The 19,892-nt window shown below is 38.7% G+C and overlaps 1 protein-coding gene across 1 annotated transcript in view; it reads left to right on the top strand.

The window, feature by feature from the left end:
- Positions 1-13,982, top strand: part of rce1a (Ras converting CAAX endopeptidase 1a) — a 20,142-nt gene extending 6,160 nt beyond the window's left edge. The window contains exons 3-9 of the mRNA XM_025057834.1: positions 3,383-3,466; positions 4,156-4,234; positions 4,599-4,766; positions 6,113-6,184; positions 6,282-6,344; positions 7,357-7,753; positions 13,757-13,982. Of these exons, the coding sequence (XP_024913602.1) occupies positions 3,383-3,466; positions 4,156-4,234; positions 4,599-4,766; positions 6,113-6,184; positions 6,282-6,344; positions 7,357-7,586 (696 nt within the window). The 3' untranslated portion in view covers positions 7,587-7,753; positions 13,757-13,982. The remainder of the gene's footprint in view (positions 1-3,382; positions 3,467-4,155; positions 4,235-4,598; positions 4,767-6,112; positions 6,185-6,281; positions 6,345-7,356; positions 7,754-13,756) is intronic.
- Positions 13,983-19,892: the final 5,910 nt, after the last annotated feature.

Raw genomic sequence — 19,892 nt, 5'->3', positions numbered from 1 at the left:
TCTTTGTCAATCATCTTATGTCTGCAGGACTATGGTTAGCCCAATACAGTAATCACGCTAAATGGCTGAGGATCTCTCTGCTTCACCGACGTTGAGACGTATAACTTCTTTATAGCTACACCCCTTTGTACTCGGACTTCCCCTCAACCATTTGGATCCTGTACCAAGAACCTGTCTCTTGCAATCCGAAAGAGGATTCCAAGATGGTCGTTCAGCAATCTTTATGGCTGTAGGTGTCGTCAGCAAGACCTGGTATGGGCCTTCCCACTTTGGACTCGACCAACACTTCCTTTTGATGACCTTTATCAGCACCCAGTCGCCGACCTGGATTGGCGTACCGTCACTCTGCAAAGATATAGGTGTATCTGGCATAAAGTTAGAATTTTGTATTTCTTTTGTTTTTAGCACAGTGGTGTTTTAAATTTATTTTCATCTTTTGGCTTATGCTTGATATGACTTGGCTCATGTAATAATTTATATTGTCACAAACCTTGGTATAATCTCTTTGACCAATGCTTTTGCCACTGTAATAGCATCAGCGGCTTTTGATGGGAACAATTCTACCCATTTAGAAAAGGCATCCACTATGACTAGACAGTATTTCTGTCCTTCACTTTTATTGAGTTCAATGAAATCCATATGTAGCACCTGGAACGGGTAATTAGGTTTTGGGAACTTAACTCTTTTTGGTCGGTTGTTTCCTTGTGAATTATGTTTAGCACATGTTAGACATGCTGCAAAAAAACTTTCTTTTAGTAATTATTAAATCCATAGGTGGTGAATACTTTGTTTATGGTATTCACCGTCACTCCTGTTGAGACGGCAAGGCCCATGGCTCAATATTGCAACCCATTTAAACAATGATTTTGGTAAAATTGGTTTACCTTCAGGTGGTACATTTATTTTATTGACTGTCTGACCTGACCTTTACATCACTTTCTCTCACTTTCGCTTTACCTTCTTTTCATTTTGTCTTTACCTTCTTTTCATTTTGTCTTTACCTTCTTTTCATTTCCTCTTTACCTTCTACAGGTAATCGAGCAAGGTGACATAAAGAGAGACAGCAGTGGACATGTGCTAACTGCCTGCTTTAGTCAGTGTGTGCAGCACAGTGCCATCACAAGTGAGGCAACGCACGTTGCTAGTTGTCGCTGATAGGTCGTAAGGTGAACCATGAAACGTCTTTCATAAGTTGAATTGCGCTCTGATCTCTGCAAACTAAGATAACAGCAAAAAGTTTGTCACAAAAAATCCTGCCCATTTTTTTTATAACAAGGCATTTCATACAGAACTAGCGTCTTCAAGGCGCAATAAGATTTTTGGTGCGCGAGAGATGGTACGGTCGACACGTGACTAAGATTTTTGGTGCGCGAGAGATGGTACTGTCGACACGTGACTGGACTACACTAATAGGGTAGCAGCTTTTGTTAAACAGAAAAGCAAGATGGCTACCTGCAGAGTTTCAACTAGCAGTACCGAAGAAGAGGAAAACTTACCAAAAATTAGTAAAAAAAACCCCAAAATCTTCAGGACATAAACAGTGCTATATGCAAATAGCCTTTGTGAAGTTCCAAAAAATTCAGGATTTTACGCTTGCACGGTGGAATATGTACAGGAAGAGTCTACAACAGTGGCTTGGGTTGAGTGGTGAGTGCTGATACGTAGCTGAAAACTACAAACACTGCCTGGATTTGGAGTTTGAAAGCATTACCGAGAACGCTGCTTTCCATCCAACATGCTGCCCGAGGTTTATTGACAATTTTTATATTTTTTCACAGGGACAGGCCACAGGACACGCATCATTGACATAACCAAGGTGTCATCAGCTCTTGGAACCAGTGTGTTTAGCCTTGATTAACATACATACATTCTCTGGGTGTGACTTCTCAAGTGCCTTTTATGGTAAAGGCAAAGGAAAGACATTTTTCTGTAGCATGTGAGAAACCTTAAGAGTACCTAAAGGCTTTGAAAAATCTGGATGCTAACTTTAACTCAACATTTGCGCTACTTTACAAATATGTATGCCACCTGTATAGTCAGCCAGCTGCTGAAAATGTCAATTGGGCTAGATACAAGGCTCTCTGTATGGCATCATCAGCCTTGCCAGAATTGTCTATTCACCCTACAAGTGATGCCCTCCATTAGCACTGCAAAAGCGCAAATTATTTAAATATAAAGCACTGTTTAGAATCCATTTGGCTCACTTCAGAAGACTTTTCAGGGAGAATTCCTCCGCATTGGTAACGTAAAGTAAAACCACGGAGGCAGCCATGTTGCTGGAGGGTTGTCATCAATCAGCTACTCGATTGGTCTAGCACGATCGCATGTCAAACCACGCCACCGTTCACGAACCAAAATCTTATTACGACCTGAAGAAGCTAGTTCTGCCAGGTATTTTTTGCTAGTTCATAAAATGCCTTGTAATAAAGAATGGGTAGGATTTTTTGCGACAAACCTTTTGCTGTAAGTTTAACGTAACTCATTCTTTTTTTATAAACTTAAGATCGCTTAGTTCGCAGATGTTGGCGCAAGATGAAACGATAATAGGGTTCACCTTACGGCCCATGAGTGCAGATGAGAGTAAAGGGGAGCGCTTGTGTATGGAAGTAAAGGGGTTTGACTGCTTGATCCTAGTGCCTGTATGAAAGCAGCAACAGAGACACACTTAAAATTGTTTGTGTTTTATTTTGCACTTTAGTTCCTTAAAATATGAATACTAAAACTCTCCATTCTAGGGTAACTTCCTTAATTTCCCGAAGGGAACTCCCAAGGGATTAATAAAAACCTCTCTGTCTGTCTTACTGTCTGTCTGTCTTATCTATCTAACTGAGCTTCTTTTTTTTCGAAATAAATGGTATTTATTCAAAATTATCTGTTCAACAGTTAACAGCGCTAACATGTGCGCTCCTGCGCTATGTCTGGCTTTCATATACGGTCCGTCTGTCTTGTCCAGTATGCACTCCTCTGTTCACTGCTCCTACTAATAAGGATAGGCTTGATTACTCAAATTGTGCTCACCTGTGTCCAGGGCTGACCCTGCGTCGAACCTCCCGTGCTCTCCCTCCTTCAGCTGAGCGCTAACTTCTGTTGCGCACCCAAAATGTGTATTTAATATATATATGTAATATGTATGTCTTATATTTCCATTTTACAACTGCACTGCATATATTTTGTGTGGCAAAGGGTAATACAGTCTAGGGAAGGTTGATAACAGTGTGGGGTAGGTTCGTGAAGGGTATTTATAACTGTGTTTGATATTTCACTGAATAAGTATTTATATTTGATATTTTCCTTTGTCTCTACCTTACTTGATCAGTGACGGTTTACATCTCATCGTATACAGTATGACTGAAGTTTTTTTTTTTTCAATTTTTTGTTTCAGACTGACTCTTCATTACTTGCTCTCATGGGGATCCGGTTTGAAGGCCTGATTCCTGCTATCATACTTCCCCTGTTTCTTACCATGGTAGGAAACACGTCTCTAGATTGTTTAATTATTTATTGCGTCAAAATTAATTGTACAGTAAACCCTTGTTTTTCGCGGGGGTTACGTTCCAAAAAGAACCCGTGATAGGCAAAATCCGTGAAGAAGAAATCTTTATTTTTTTTACAATTAAATACTCAGAAAAAGAAGAGAAAGAACGAACACACCATTTTACAGAGTCAACCATTTGTTTCACAAATAAAGTAAAATAAAAGTACGTTAGAAACGTTTCAACAAATAACTTCTGTAATGTACAGTTAAATAATAATTTTAATCATCAACGTGAACAGAAGGCTTCAAATTGCGGAGATTAGCACCGCCCACCGAGAACGGGAGAAAATTAAAAATGATTATGAAAAAAATACTAAAACTTATTGCTGCTGTCTTCCTTATGTTTTTTTCTTCCTTCTTTATGGAACGAACGGAAGATTCATTAATTCCATAATGCCGAGCGTTTTGTCGACATGAGGTTTGATAAACTCGAAATTGCAAGAGAATTTGCACGTACTTTTTATAGTGACTTTTTAGCCAATCAGAATGCAGAACACAATGCACGATGCAAATCCGTGAAGTAGCGAAACCGTGAAAAGTAAACCGCGTTATAGCAAGGGATCACTGTATTTTAATTTAATCCTGGTGTAACTGCTTTAACAGTTTTGTGTGCGCTGCAGGTCTTATTTTTGGGCCCGCTCATGCAGCTGGCCATGGACTGCCCCTGGACCTTTGTGGATGGCATCAGAGTAGTCCTTGGTGAGAAGGAAAGTGTGACACAGCACAGCACTGCACACAACAAAATGTAACCTCTGCATTTTACCCATCACCAAAGTGAGCACGGGGCAGCTTAAGAGCCCAGGGAGCAGTGTGTGGTGATGGTGCAATGCTCAGTGCACCTCAGTGGTAACTTGGCAGATGGTGAACTTAATCGTGAAACTTTCCTTAACCACCAAGCCACCACTGCCCCAGCATGGCAGCATGCTGATTTCTTTTTTCCCTTTTTTTTTTGGTTACATTTAAACTGCCACGATAAATATTTTAGGAGCAGTTTTCCCTTGAATTGTTTTGAATATGTTTGGCTGATGTTGTATTTTTATCCTCTGTTCTTATCATCTTGCAGACCCTTACTTTTGGGCACTGTGCTTCAGTGATATGCGTTGGTTGAGAAACCAGATCGTAGCTCCTTTGACAGAGGAGCTAGTCTTCAGGGCCTGCATGCTTCCCATGTTGGTACCGTGTGCGGGCCCGTCTCTTGCTATCTTCACCTGTCCGCTTTTCTTTGGAGTGGGTGAGTCTCACAGTAAAGCTGGTGTGGGCCGCAGTACTGGATTTTCGACACATTCACAGCTATTTACAACACTACATTTCTGAATTTCTTACGTCGAAAAAAGAGAAAATACAATTTCAAATCAGTAATTTTTTTTCCACAGTGGCAAAAAATAAATAAATAATTATATATATTTTTTCACCTGCTGTATCACCTCTAAAATGATTCCCCGACCCCCACTTTGGGAACCACTCGTTGTGGTAAACATAAAGCTGAAATGCCCTCGTTTCTGAATGAAACAACATTCAGATATATTTATCTTCTGCCTACAATCAACGTAGGCAAGACAGAAAATGAATTTGATAAATATATAATCAGAAAGATAGAATGGCCACCAACTTGATACGTCTTTGAATGCTACGACATTTGTATATCAACATTGTTTCTTTGCTTGATATCCTGCTGATATCAAGACCTACAATATACAGATATACAATTGTATACAATTGTATACAGATATACAAGACCTTATAGCAGGTGGACAGTTATGTTGGCGATTTTTTTTTTATTTAATAGGATGGTCAAGGAAAGCACTAATCTAGCAAGCTTTATCCATGACCACATGCATGAGTGGAAATTAAGTTCATATGTAAATCTGTCAACAGACACCCGAATGTTTTATCATCTCAAGTGAAGCCCTTACGTCAGAGGGTCTTCTCTGCAATTTACGCAATGTATAGCATTGGCATGGGGCTGGAATCAAGACATTATGTTCGCTCTCACTGTCTCGATGTCCTAAACAGTGAGGGTCAATATTAAAAACTGGGGATGGCTCGATACAGCTTTGTCATGTCTGATACCAGTACTGCAACTGGGAATATGTGCTGATTCCCAGATGAATTGAGACATTCTTAATTCCTCCCGCAAGCTGTGGGCTGCTGCTGCTGAGGCGATAATGTCTCTCTTTACGGCATGTCGCACTAAAGTCAAATTGAGCATTTGGGCTTTGGTATCTTATCGAACAGGCTGTAGTTGTTTTTTTTATGCCTCATCCTTAAATTTTAATCAATGTTGACTTCCTGAGTATCAGATCGAGCCATCCCTAGTAAAAACCTCTCTAACAGTTGCCCCACTCAGGGTACAAACTTAAACAGAGGCTAATGGAACTCTTCAACCTTGACCATGACCTGGATGACTGAGTCTTCATAGACATCTAAACAGAGACATTTGTACAATTATACTTTAACATCCACCCCTGTCAAACCAGTAAATCCTGCTAAATATTTTTGGATTTCTACTTTTGCTGCGCATACATTCGCTGCATAGTTCATTCAGGTTGCTTCAGTTTTTCTATTTTTGTATTGCAGCTCACTTCCACCACGTGATTGAGTTGCTTCGTTTTCGACAGGGGACACTGTCTGGAATTTTTCTGTCCGCAGGTGAGAAATTGGTGCACTGTTTGTTATCAGATATATTCACAAGTTAAAATGGGCTGTTGATGATTTTTTTATTTGTTTGTTTCTTTTCTGTCAACAGTGTTTCAGTTCTCCTACACAGCAGTCTTTGGTGCCTACACTGCCTTTATATTCATCAGAACAGGTAAGGAATCAGGACAAAGTTGTTGTCATTTCATGTCATGTCAGTTCGACCATTTTAAGTCATAAGTTATGAGCAACCTGTTCGTCTTCTACAGTCAAAAGATGAAAGATTTATCTTACTGGGTCTGTAAAGAATACAACACCCTGAAAGAATTGTGTTCAGAAATCAGTATTGGTGGAACTCTTCTTAAGATGTACAAAATAGATTTTTGTAGATACAAAAGTGATTTATCATCTTGGAGTACTTTCCAGAGCACATGCACACACACAGAGACACATGCATGATCTGTACAATGACTTTTATTTAGCCATATAGTAAAATACTAAATAAAAAACATACTTTACACGTACTTATGATATGACTATATCTAATGTAAATATTTTTATTCTAAGTATTTTATACATGATTGAGAAGTATCAAAAGTGTCGTAACACACGGTGGTACTGTATCGATACCAAAATGTTGATTTTGTTACATCGCTACCTAGGACAGTGGCATTTCTGCGCATTTTCTGACCAGTGAATGTTATCTCTCTACCTGGTCCTTTGTTTGGCCCTAAGGTCTTGTCCCAGTTGGACATGCCATGAATGTCACTAGAATGACACTTTGGTGACATGTTGACCAGATGTACTTGGTAGGGCACTAACAGACAAACCGATTTGTCAAAGTGTCAGTGTGACTGGCATCATTGGTTACAGGCGCAATGTGGGAGAAATATGAATGATCTTTTTGGCAGAAAAATGTTGATTTTAATTCTGATCGAATTACAAAGCATCCCTGGAAAGATTGCCTGTGCTTGACTGGCTCACCTGAAGTCCATATCTATCACCTATTATTTTTTCCATGAGCAATTCAAATCCCTTTTACCCAGAATTGCAACAAGAGTTCTTTCTTGACTCGTGCCCACGGTCAAGTTTGTGGGCACAACAAAATTCCCAGGACCTGAAACTACCAACTACAAAGCTCTTAACCTTAACACACCATAATGTTTCTTCCCGTTTGTGTGTCCCAGGTCACCTGATTGGTCCTGTTCTCTGCCACTCCTTCTGCAATTACATGGGGTTTCCTGCCATCAGCACAGCAATGGAGCATCCCCAACGCCTCACTGTCCTTTCCTCCTACTTGCTTGGAGTCATTCTTTTTCTCTTTCTCCTCTTGCCCTTCACCAACCCTTACTTCTACGGTTTCCCGACACCAGTCTGCACACTCATCTCCTCCCTAAGTTCCCTCTGCCTCTCCTGATCTCTGGCTCGAACTGTCACTTCATGTGAACCAATCCCCCTCGGCGTGCTACAACTTTGAAAATATTCCGAAGTAGCCAAGACCTCCATCAATCATATGATTTGGCGGGCTGTCACCAGGCCTCTGGTCGGATGTCTGCTAAAGTCAAGTACTTTACTTCACAGGAGGTAGGACACGTGTTGTTAGGGATGCTTCATCACATTATTTTTTGTGTCAGATTTAGACACTGCAACTTGGAGCATTTGTCAATACCAATATCAATCCGTACCTTCTTTACTTCTCCAGCAAGCTTTAGGCTGCTGTTGCTGAGGCAATAGTGTGCCTGTTTATGGCATGTCGTGCAAAGTTAAGTTGAGCGTTTGGGGTCGGGATTTGGTTCGGATGGACTATAGTTTTTTGGGGTTTTTTGTTTTATCAATGTTTGATTCTAGAATTTTGTGTACTGTTTTGAGCCATTCCTACTTGTTGTGCTGCCCTTCTGTGCTACGTCTTGTACACAAGGGGCGTGCTAGAATTTATTCCACATAAAAATGCTATTTTTTTTTTTATTTTTTTTTTTTTAATTTTTTGCAGTAAATAACTAGTCGCGTAGAGTAGTAGAAACAACAAGTTGACTTGTATCTGTGGTGCAGGCCCTAAAATGTGATTTGCTGGCTTAACACATACCAGAAGGATGACTTGAACTTTGTCTGAAAAAGGGTCTTAACAGCAGTCAAGTGCATGGTGATTTCTTCATTCTTGACAATTGTTGTGTGTAAACAGAGGTGGAAGTTGGAGGGTATTTTTGATTTTGAACCAATTACTTATTTTATGGCAGTTGGTCCTGTATCATATGTGGTGATGCATATATCAGTGGTGTTTTCAGACTAGTCGTTGTATGTTTATTTTTTTTATTTTTTTTAGCTTGTGCTTGTCAAATGCATTTTTACAACAAGAACCTTACTCTTTTGTTTTACTAATGGGTTAAAACAGTATTTGTGCTCTTGGGCAGAATATGCCAAGAAAGCCCTGACCTGAATAACAGCAGACAATCTGAGGGTCACAAAGTTTCTCTTTTTGCCCTTGCTCCTGTTTTATCTGAAAAGGAGTGGCAAGGAACTTTTTAGTGTTTTTTTTTTTTTTTTTTTTTCTTTTCCTCCTGTGAACAAAGGCGTGACGCCTACTGCTGTTACACACAACGACTCTGCATGATTCATGTTGCTGCGATTTACTTAATATCATTTGAATCTCATAACACGGTCTTGGGCTGTGAGCTGGCTCTGCTGCTAGTAGATAGATTGTAATGTAAGCTGATCACTGAAGGACTTTTCCCACACAGATCCTCTCACACTGGTTCATGACAAAGCATAAGTGGGTTCTGTATTTGTGTACTCACCGTGAACTCTGTGGCCATCATTGTAGGTTTTGTGTTTTATTTTAATCTAGGCCGTCATTTTGTCATTGTTGTATTCTGGTGTATCTTTGTTTATTCATATTTTTAAAATTATTCTTTTGAGCTGCAATTTATCTATACATTTGTTGATAAATCACAAAGTAAACTTTACATTTAACAATCATTCAATCACATGTAAGGAGTTACAGATTCTCTTTAACCTGTAAGTCTCTTTGTGAAGCTTGGTGTAAATTTTTGTAAGAACATTTGGATCTGCTTTGACTGCAAACAAACAGGCTGGTGAGATTTGACGTATACAACAAAGTGAGTGACGGAAAAGGATGTGAAATACTGTAATTTCCAGATTATTGAGCACACCTGAATATAAGGTGCACCCACTAAATTTAAAAAGAAAAAAATAATTGTACCTATATAGGCCGCACTTCTCTATAAGCCGCATGTGTCCACGTTGTAACAGGATATTTACACAGAAAGATTTTTTTTTTTCACTTTTAAATAAATGTTTGGGTTTTTTTTTCAAAACGGTGCCTGCAACATGGCTGTTTACAAGTTAGCTCTTTTTTGCTTTGATGTCCCAACCGTAGTTGGAATACACAGGGTAGACTTCTGCTCCAGGGTTGGAGCTAGCATTAGCTCTGGGGCTAACTCTCTTCACTTTGTGCTTGTCCGAAGCAGAAGTAAACAGAAACAGGGAAGTTGGGGTCTTTATTATCAGCCACTCCGACCACAACAGAACATAAACAGTGTTTTCACAGCTCCTGTATAACTCAGGCTTCAACATGACAGAGCTCGAACTGCTCTCAACTTTTGCTACCTTTCTGTGACACACGCATCCCAGGCACATATATGCACACACCCATTCATAGACAAAGAAAGGGCAGTGGTGGCTTAGTGTTTAAGGAAGCGGACTTGGGTCCGGAAGGTTCGAGTCCACCAGCTGCCAAGTTACGACTGAGGTGCCCTGATCATGGCACCGTCCAAACACACCACTCACCGGGCAGCTTATTAGCTGCCCACTGTTTACTTTGGAGATGGGTTAAAAACAGAGGTCACATTTTGTTGTGTGTGCAGTGATGCTGTGTCACAGTGACAAATAATTCACTTTCACTTTCACAAACATACATTACTAGTATAACACAGTAGCCTACCAGAAAAGTCTTTGATCACTAGCGGTATGAACCTTGTTAGCCCGTAAAAATCCATAAATTAGCTGTATCATTGTTTAAGCTGCAGGGTTCAAAGCATGTGAAAAAAGTAGCGCCTTATAGACCGGAAATTACAGTATTTATTGATTACTCTTTTTTTCCTCAAGGTTTTAAATGTCTTCTATAATAATAAGGTAGATTTTTTTTGGTTCACATCCTGTGTATTTTGTGTTTTTGATATTGATAGCACCATTGCTGGAACGGTTCGCAAATTCAATCTTTCTGAGTTCACGTGTACTCCCCATGTGTGCTTAGGTTTTCTCCAGGTACAGTTTCCTCCCACGGTTTAGAAACATGCTCAGTAACGAAGTAGGTTGATGGGACATTCTAAATTGACCATAGGTGTGAACGTGACTGTGAATGGTTATTGATTCAGTGAATGTCTCTATATTTCTGGCCTTGCGATGGATTGGCAAAATACCCCAGGGTGTGTCCTGCCCTCCTCTGTTTACAGCTGGGATTGGCCCCAGCACCCCCTTGTATTCTCCTATGCGGCCCTGCAAAGAAATAAGCTGTAGATAATGAATGGATAGATAAATATTGCTAGCTCAATAATTAGGATGTGAATGATGAAAGACTTCTTTTGTGGGAAACCACTCTATCAGAACCAGTTATTTAAGGTCACTTACATACCTCTGCATGTTTAAGTGTTGGTGCGTTGTTGTTTTGGTAGTGAAAAGACATGTTATGGAATAGCACATATTCACTGTCAGTCTATTTAAATATGCATACACAAATGGTAGAGATTGTTGGTCTGGTTTAAACATAATATCTTGTGGAAATGTTTCTACAGAAATCTGACTAGTAATACCAGAGTGAAAATTGATCCTTGAAGTAGCAATGTCATGCAGAAAAATCTAATATTGTATGATAATCACAGTTAAGTGGACCTAATATACTTGGCCACAATTTATTATGTCCATGCAGGCTATGTGACAATAGATTGATTTGACCCACAAGCTCTCTGGCAGTATGATGCAGAGACACTGTTTAAAGATAGGGTCCCCAACACCTGGTCCGTAGGTCAATTGGTACTTGTGAGACACAGTGAGAAAATGTACTTTATTTTTTCTAAATTACTTAATTCAAAGAGAATTTCAATAAAGTATCTATCTCTGTCTAAAATCCATTTACTTTCTTAACTTTAAGATTATGTGGCAATATTTCAAAAATAACGTCATTCAGATGCCAACATTAACCTATTAAAGTTAAAAAAAGTTATTTTGAAAATGTAACAATATTTCAACAATTGATGCAGTTTTTTTGATCTGTAATAACGGTTGGGGACTGCTGGTTTACAGATTACGATTTATTTATTTATTTTTTTTGTATTGAGACAGATCAAGTAGTAGAATCAATATACATAAGTAGGGATGTCCGATATGAACTTTTTGCCGATATCTGATATATCGATATTGTCTAAACACTAAATTTCCGATTCTTATATCAACTGATACCGATAGAGCGGGGCAGTGGTGGCCTGGTGGTTAAGGAAGTTAATTACTGACTGCTTACAAAGGTAATGGGTGAAAGCAGTGTTTCTCAATTATTTTCTGCCAATCCCCCACTAGGGGGCAGAAGCCCCACCCATTTAGTGAATTTCACTTTCACATACAGGCATTTCTTCTCTAAAATGATTTTTAGTGCACACATTATTTGGCAAAACCCAGGCATTGTATTATCAGGTTTTTATTTTCGAAGTAAAAACCGATAACGATTTTTAAAGATTAGATAATTATGTTAATGTCGGTCTCTATACATAAGTAATGAAAACATTTCTTTGCTTCCAGTAGAAAAAGAAAGAAAGCGAAATTTAAAGAGTAGACTATTGGTAGATTTACAATGAATTGTTTCTAGTATAGGAAGTGCTTTAATTAATTTGACATTTTTTCTGCAAACTAATGTTGCGGTAAGGGAATCCGTTGATGCAATCTTTGGTCTCTGCACCAAACATGCATTACAAACATTTCAAAAGTTTTTTTTGTGCATTAATGCAGCTTCAGTAAGGCAATTTTCATTATATACACCAATATTTTAGTCTTTTTGGCATCGCCATCCTCCCTCTTCATCTTTTCCTTCCTCTCCTCTGTTGCACCAACCTTGAGTAAATTCTCGTGTTTTACATCCATGAATCCGTTAATCCTCTCTTCTTCTTGCCTTGCTGCTTTCCTTACTTCTATTTTCACTGTCTCCCCCAAGCACATGCCCACACAAACTCAGCCCGGCCTCCCATCTCCAAACTGTACAACCCAGGTTCCACTTGTTGTTTCTCTTATGTATACTCGCCGTTCCGAATGAATCTGAGCATCTTCCACTCCAGTTCAGGTCCTGTCGTTTGAACAGCCTAAGTACTTGTACCACGACTGTGATTATTTTCTTTACCTTTACCAAGTTTTTGGAGTGAAGTTTTGTTTTTGTTTTTTTTTTTAACAGGGTTTAGGGGGGATTTGGGGCCCCCCCCCCCCCCCCAAACTTCTCATTTTCCTTAGTTTACTTAACCCCTAGTGAGTAACAATTACACTACACAAAGTGTTCTCCAAACTTTTTGAGCCACAGCACATATTCACAAGTATATTTAATGAAATATAATGATCTGGTTTCATTTTACCCATAATGTGCATACTCGTGTGTAACAGGCCTTTTTAGTTTAACAGAATGCTGCCACACTGGCAGGATTTGAAGAAAGGGCAAAAACAAATTATAAGCAGTCAATAATTACTAGTTCTTAGACTAATTTGGGGAAATTGGAGTGTGGTCTGGATTCTTCATATGCCTCCTTCTCCATATTGTCAATATTGTCATATTGACGTAAACAGGATTTCCCGTAAAGCAGTGGTTCTTAAACGTCTTATACTCTGTACCACCTGAGAAAAAAAAAAAACGAAGTAAAAAAAACAAGTAAATCAATAAAAAAAACCAGACATGCTATTTCATAATCTCACAAGTAGCTACAAAATTTCTAAATGTTGTATTAAGTGTGCGTGGTATGTTTCAGATTTATTCAATTGAAAATGTAAATGTGAATATATGAATTTTCCTCACGTACCACAGTCACTCTGGATAATATCAAATGTATAAAACAAACTGAAGAAAAAGCTAATACACAAACTAAAATGATCCCTGAAAAAGATAAACTAATCTCTTTCCTGCATAACGAGAAATACAGTAGTTAATTCAAAAATACAGTAGTTTCAATACAATACAATTTTAACAGTAACAATAAACCCTTTTCCACTGAGGTTGATAGTTCTGTAAATAAGACATGTCAACCAAACCACTTAAACACCAAACTATCTCTAAACCTTACAGAACCATTGTTCTTTTGTTTACTGACCAACTCCTCTTCCATTGCGTGTTCCATGTCAGGAATGTTATTAGGTTGAGTATGTTAGTGTATCATCAATGTATCAAGGCCCCTCATCCACATGGCAGTGACATTCTGGGTTCCCTGCAACTGTATTTTTCTGAGAACAGGTTCCAGAGTGGGAAAATCTGTTGCCTTGCCGTTGTCATGAAGGATGTGTCATGTTGATACTGCAAACCAATTTTTTATTGTTTTTTTTTTTTTTTAGAACAGTGACGTTGCTGCCCTGTCACTTTGATGTGACCAGATGAACGTGTAGACAACTAGGGGTGAGACGATGTGCTTTGGTCACAAAATGACCAACTAAAGTACAGTTTTGATTTCTATCACGATTCTTGATTATTGTAATAGTACAGGTATCGTGATTCCATGTAGTTGGTAACTGCGAATTTCTTCTTAAAAAAACAAACAAGTTGAAACATACACTTGTAGAGGCAATAAACCATGACTGAAAATTTCATAAACAACACACCAGTCTGTGTTTCAGTTGAGGCAAAAAGAGGAACACAACAAATACCGCAAACAAAATTGCAATATTTACATCGATTTATTTTTTTTTCCACACCCCTAATAACATTGAATGGTAGTTAGCGGAGTTGTATTTGTGTTGCAGGCGCTGCTAGGTATTTTATTTTTATTTGTTTTGCATTTCCCTGTATGTATGTGTTGCAAAATGTCTTTTTGTTTATTTATATACTGTTTTCCCTTTTTAGGCTAAAAAAAATATTATTTTTCACAAAGATTTTGTCATATTAATGAATTATTCTGGAAATTACAATTAGTTTCCCTTTTTAGGCTAAAAAAAAAAAATTAATTAATTAATTGTGAATAATCATAAATTACATTGTGATTAATCTGATTATTTTTAATTAATTAATAGTCCTCAACACACCTAAATATGTGTGTGTTTGTTTATTGTATATGTATATATTTGTATATGTGAGAATTTACATATGTGTACATGTACAAATGATCACAGCTGATTGCTCTTGTTAGACCTTTAGTTTTTCCAAAAATGACCACACCAAACACTATAAGCTACACTTGTTATGTGAACAAGACAGTCGACTGTCTAATTTTTTCAGCAATAAATACATGTATGTGGAGCCATTTGGAGAAGTAAATTGGCAGTGATACTTCACATCCGGGTGGAACCGGAAGTTGTTCTTGGGAGTTTATTGTGACTGTTTACGAAGTGATGACAGGCTCGGCTGAAAAATGTGAACTGTGTTTACCTTCGTTTGCCAGCAGAGGGCATTAGAGAACGTGGAGGAGAGACAATCACTGTAGAAACCTGTTTGACGTCCATGATTCACTGCTGGAGGACTAATTGACTTTAGCCTGTTAGTGCAGTCGTGCAGTTATGGAAGTTGACGCAGAGGCTTGTGATAAAGCTTACTGCTTCTTACTAAGAAAGTAATAAAGTGTTTTTAGTATATATACATACAGTATATGTGTATACGGTATATGTATGTGTATGTGTGTATATATATTTTAATATATATATTTATATATATATTTGTGTGTGTGTGTGTATAGCCAGTGGAACACAACACTGTTGTGGTCTTTTGCTTTGAAAGAATGTCTTTCTTCTACCTATGTAAGTTTAAACAATATTTAAGTCTTTTTGCAGTTCTGTAGCCTTTTTTGTCACTTTTGTGTCAGAACTCACATACTTACATAACGTAAAAAAAGGCCCCCCACCCCCCCGGGGGGGCCAAAAAGAAGGTTACCCCCCCCCCAAAAAAAAAAAAAAAAAAACAGCACAAACATAAGGAAGTGAATGTAGCTAAACTCAGTGTATCATGTACAACTGGCGAATGTACAACTGGCAAAGCTGTCCTCCACATATAGACCAGAGTTACTGCTCACCAACTAGCTGTCACGCAAAATGCTTGGTGAGTTATAACGCTATTCATTGGTATGATGAAACAAGACTTTCTTAATAAATCGATGGAAGATGGCAATGTAACCATGAACGCCATAGGGCAAGGACGTCGTAAACCAAGGACCCAGTGTGTATTACTATGAATGCATTGTATACCCATAATATCAAAGAGTGCTTAGACCAGGGGTCTCAACCTCATTTAGGTTCAGGGGCTACATACAACCCGATTAAATATAAAAGTGGGCCGGACCAGTACAATCATAGTATAATTACCTATAAAAAACAAAAAGTCCATGTTTTTCCCCCCTCCTTTGTTTTTCTGCAAATTTTTACAAGTACATTAGGATATATTAAATTTAATATAATTTGACAAATGAACACAAACAAGTGCGCATTTTTTCACATTTAAAATTCAACAAAAGGGATTTAACCCCCTAGCAGGCCATGTTCGACACCCTTGACCTGGACTCTTTGCTGTTGTAATATGCAGAGTCGATTTTTACCTCTCCTCTCTTTTCCTACAAAACACCCACTGGCAGGATCTTTTTGGAATCTGAACTGGTGAACGTGAACTTCACTGATGTTTATACTGAGCACTATATTTTGTAATCAGATCTATTTTGGGGACAGGAACCGAGCAGTTTTTTGCATTTATTTTTTTGGCCCACATGACAACAACCATGTATAGTATGATATAGTATCTTTACCACGTTGTATCTATTTGTAAATATTAAAAATGTAATTTTATACATTTGCTTGTGTCCGTCTTTTTGTCTTTTTGTCCCTGTGTTTGTCGGGGTGTGCACACAAATGTTGAGTTTCTTGAAGGAAAAAACTTTTGTTTTTGGTGGTTTTGTAAACTTCAATGTACAAATAAAAAAGATGGAGGTAAATTTTTTTTATTGTGGAACAAATAAGGAACTTATGTGTGTACTTGAGATTAACCATGGAAATTCCGAAATATGTGTGCAACTTAAACCCACCATTAGTTGTAGCTCACAAATAGAACATCACTCCTTCTGTTTTGCACAATATATTTATTGCCTTATGAAGTGACAGTGGAGGTTGGCTCCCTGACTTCAGTTAACCCCTGTTGTCATATGTATAACAAGCACTGAGTACAGTCAGTGCAATAATATTATCTTATAGCTATATAAATGTATATAATAAATAATATGTATAGTGGCCATTATCATCAATTTTAACACAATAACATGTTGTTGAAAACATTTTTTCATTTAATCCACCGTGGCTAACGGCAAAAAACAAGTTTTATAACTTCGTAAGCGCAAAGCCAGACAGCAGCTGCTGTTTTTCCCTTACCTGTTGTTTTCTGTTTTCTCATTGTGTCTGTAAAGACATAAAGAGCCAGCATGTTCGCATAAAGCAATGAAGTAGTCCTGAATTTAATCACTTTCTCAACAGGTGAAGTAGTCTTTTCAATTGCCGTGTAAGCCAATGTCGTCACATTTACAGGTAAAAGAAGAAAACCCTTAGCAACACAAATAAAACAGACCTAGTCTCCTGAGGGTGGAATGTTCCAGGGGAGAATCCAGACACGGAGCTAGTCAAAACAACCAGATGGGGTTAAAGAAAATCTTTGGAATTGCATCATCGTACTCTGTAAATCTCTTGGGATTCCCTTGTAAGAAAACAAGCTAGATGAAGCAAAAAGAAAAGGGGTTTAAGGAGGGGCGGAACCACTCGGCTTCTATCGAAACCTAAACCAGTTTTAGCATATGCAGTATGTACCATTTGCACTGAACGTGTATACTGTATAACACTGACGTTTTACTGACAAGACGTGGAGTGGGCAGAAAGGACTTTTTTAAAAAAAGAACAGAGGCAACAAACAAAATGCAGTGTAAAATAGTAGTTAGTAGTTGAGATAGGGTCATGTATTTTACTCTAAATCCTAAAAACAAAAAAATCACATCATCTAACTTGGCATTTTGGAAGTTGGTGGATTTGAACCCAGAATCTTCTGGTAGCAGTATACACTGCACCACTACAATATGATAATATATATATAGTATGATGTAATATTATATATAAAAATCCAGCCACTAAAGTTTAGTGAGCCGCCGGTGGTCTACATTCTCACCACTGCGCCCTGGGTTTGATTCCAGGTCAGGGTGACTTTCTTCTGTGGTTCTATGGTGGAGCAGCTATTACGCCTGCTTACACATCTGCCTTACACACAGAAGGTCCTGGGTTCATCCCCAGAGAAACCACATTCTTTGTGCCAGCCGATGGGCAGCTTATCTGTCTACACTGCCTTTGAACACCCTTGTGAGCAGTGGGCTCCCAGGGAGCAAAACTTAAATGAAGCCTTTACCTGAACCTGAATTTCAGTTCCAAGACGTCTCAAAGAAGAATGTTGTGATCTGGTGTGAAACACATTCACACAATTCCAGCGTTTAGACCAGTACTTCTCAAATAGTGGGGCGGGCCCCCCTTGGCGGGTTTGGTGAGGCTTCCAATGGAATATGGCACGCTGGACATTAGTGGACCACTGCTGTAATGCTTGAATGATAACAATCCTCCAGTCACTAGGTGGCAGCAACTGATACAGTGGTTTGTACAGATAAAAATATACATGGTATCAGGTTCTCAATAGTAGTTTAATTCGTGTCAGTGTGGGTGGGGTGGAGGGGAGGGAGAGGGGTGAAAATATTTCTGTCCCCAAGGTGGGGCATGACAAAAAATAATTGAGAACTACTGGATAAAGAAATTAGGTTTTGTTTTTAGTGGAGCATTGGCCCAGAGGCAATGTCTCTGTCATTGGTGGTGTGGAACCCCAGGGTTCACCTCCTGGGCAAGTTCGAATCCCGGTTAGGGCGGTTGGTACCTTCCAGTGGACTCACCACCCGCAGGAAGGTTTGGTACGGTGCAATGTGATGTGGGTGGCGACTGCTTCCCCCGCGACCCGGTAACGGATAAGCGGATGAAAATGGATGGATGGTTTTGTTTTTTTGGGGGGGTGGTTTGGTTTTTTTAATTTTTTCAATTCGTCTTACTCTCATATTATTGACATTATATATTTGTAGATCAGGGGCCTCATGTACTAAAACTTGCATGGATTTCATCGAATAAATGCAGCTGTAATGCAGCTGTTGCCAGAACCCCCAGCGTGTGCAGCACCTGTGTGGGTAAAGACAATTTCTAGCTCCTCGCTGTGTTGCGCTCTAGGGCAGGCTTCAGCTCTGCGCACAGGTTCAGTAATCCTGGCCTTAGTAAACGAAACCTTATCAGCCAATCTTCATCATTCGCGAGTATATTTAGCTTCCCCTGAATACTTGCTCGTCTTGTTGCTACATTTGCGAGATCTTTTAACAATGCTAACGCTACCATTGTTAATAGCATTTTCTTCATCATCATCATTTTTTATATCCACCCCTAAAACTGCCAGATGTAGAAAGTAACAAATAACATTTACTCATGTAACTGTTATAGAGTAGTTTTTTTGTGTAATTTGTAATTTTTTAAGTTGTTTTGGGAATAGGTAATTTTAATGAGCTACATTTGAAAAGTTACTGAGTAAAGAATTAAAAGCGGGGAAAAACAAGCTGCTTTAACTGCAAGTTTTTTCTGCATGGTCTGTGCTGTTTTCCAAGCATTATGTTTATTGTTTGGTTAAAACTTTCTTCCATTAAGCAAAATGTGCCTTCATGATATTGATTATTATCACCTAGCTTAGCATCCATCCTGATAACGTTTCAGTGACGTAGAGCAGTACCAGAGCACAATCAGAAATAATACAAGTGATTTTTAAGCACAGTTGGTCTCAAAGGAAGTCATCTTAATTCATGTAAGATAGGCTAGCTCCTGGGTTGTTGTAGCCTAGAGTATGAGCTTTGGATGGACAGTGATAGCCCGGCACAACTGCAACTGGATCGTGCATCTAAACGTTTATTGTTAATTAGTGTGTCTCTGATGTATGCATCACTCTGATGACTACTTCTTCTTACATTGTTAGCAGTTTCCCAGCATCACCTCTAATCTCAAGATGGCGCTGATGCAGACGGCAGCAGCCTTCTGGGCGCTTTGCAGTACCAACCTTTCTTTTAACTTTAACTTGTACTTTCTCTACTTTTTCTTTACTCCTTTCACGGAGCATTATCACTAAATGTATCCTATGGATACCTTGTCAGGTTTATTCTAACATATATGACGACAAAGTAACAACACAAACGACGTCTTGATTTTTTTACTTGCAAGGGGAGAGTGCAGCTTACTCTTCTGGCAGCTTCCTCATCAACTCCGAGTAGCCACACCCTTCCTCAACACTTTTTTGAGTTTATAAAAGTATCAGATTACATATCATGTGATCGTGTGTGAGTATATGAATGGGTATGGAGTAAGAAGGTGGGTGTGAATGGGGGTGTGACTGTGTCTGGTAATTTCTCCATCAGTCTTGAGCACACTAGATTATAATATGAGAAGCAAACAGTTT

This window comes from Cynoglossus semilaevis, chromosome 1 (assembly GCF_000523025.1).
Source record: "Cynoglossus semilaevis isolate Cse_v1.0 chromosome 1, Cse_v1.0, whole genome shotgun sequence".
Taxonomy (NCBI): Eukaryota; Metazoa; Chordata; class Actinopteri; order Pleuronectiformes; family Cynoglossidae; genus Cynoglossus; species Cynoglossus semilaevis.
This window is presented reverse-complemented; position numbering and strand designations above follow the sequence as displayed.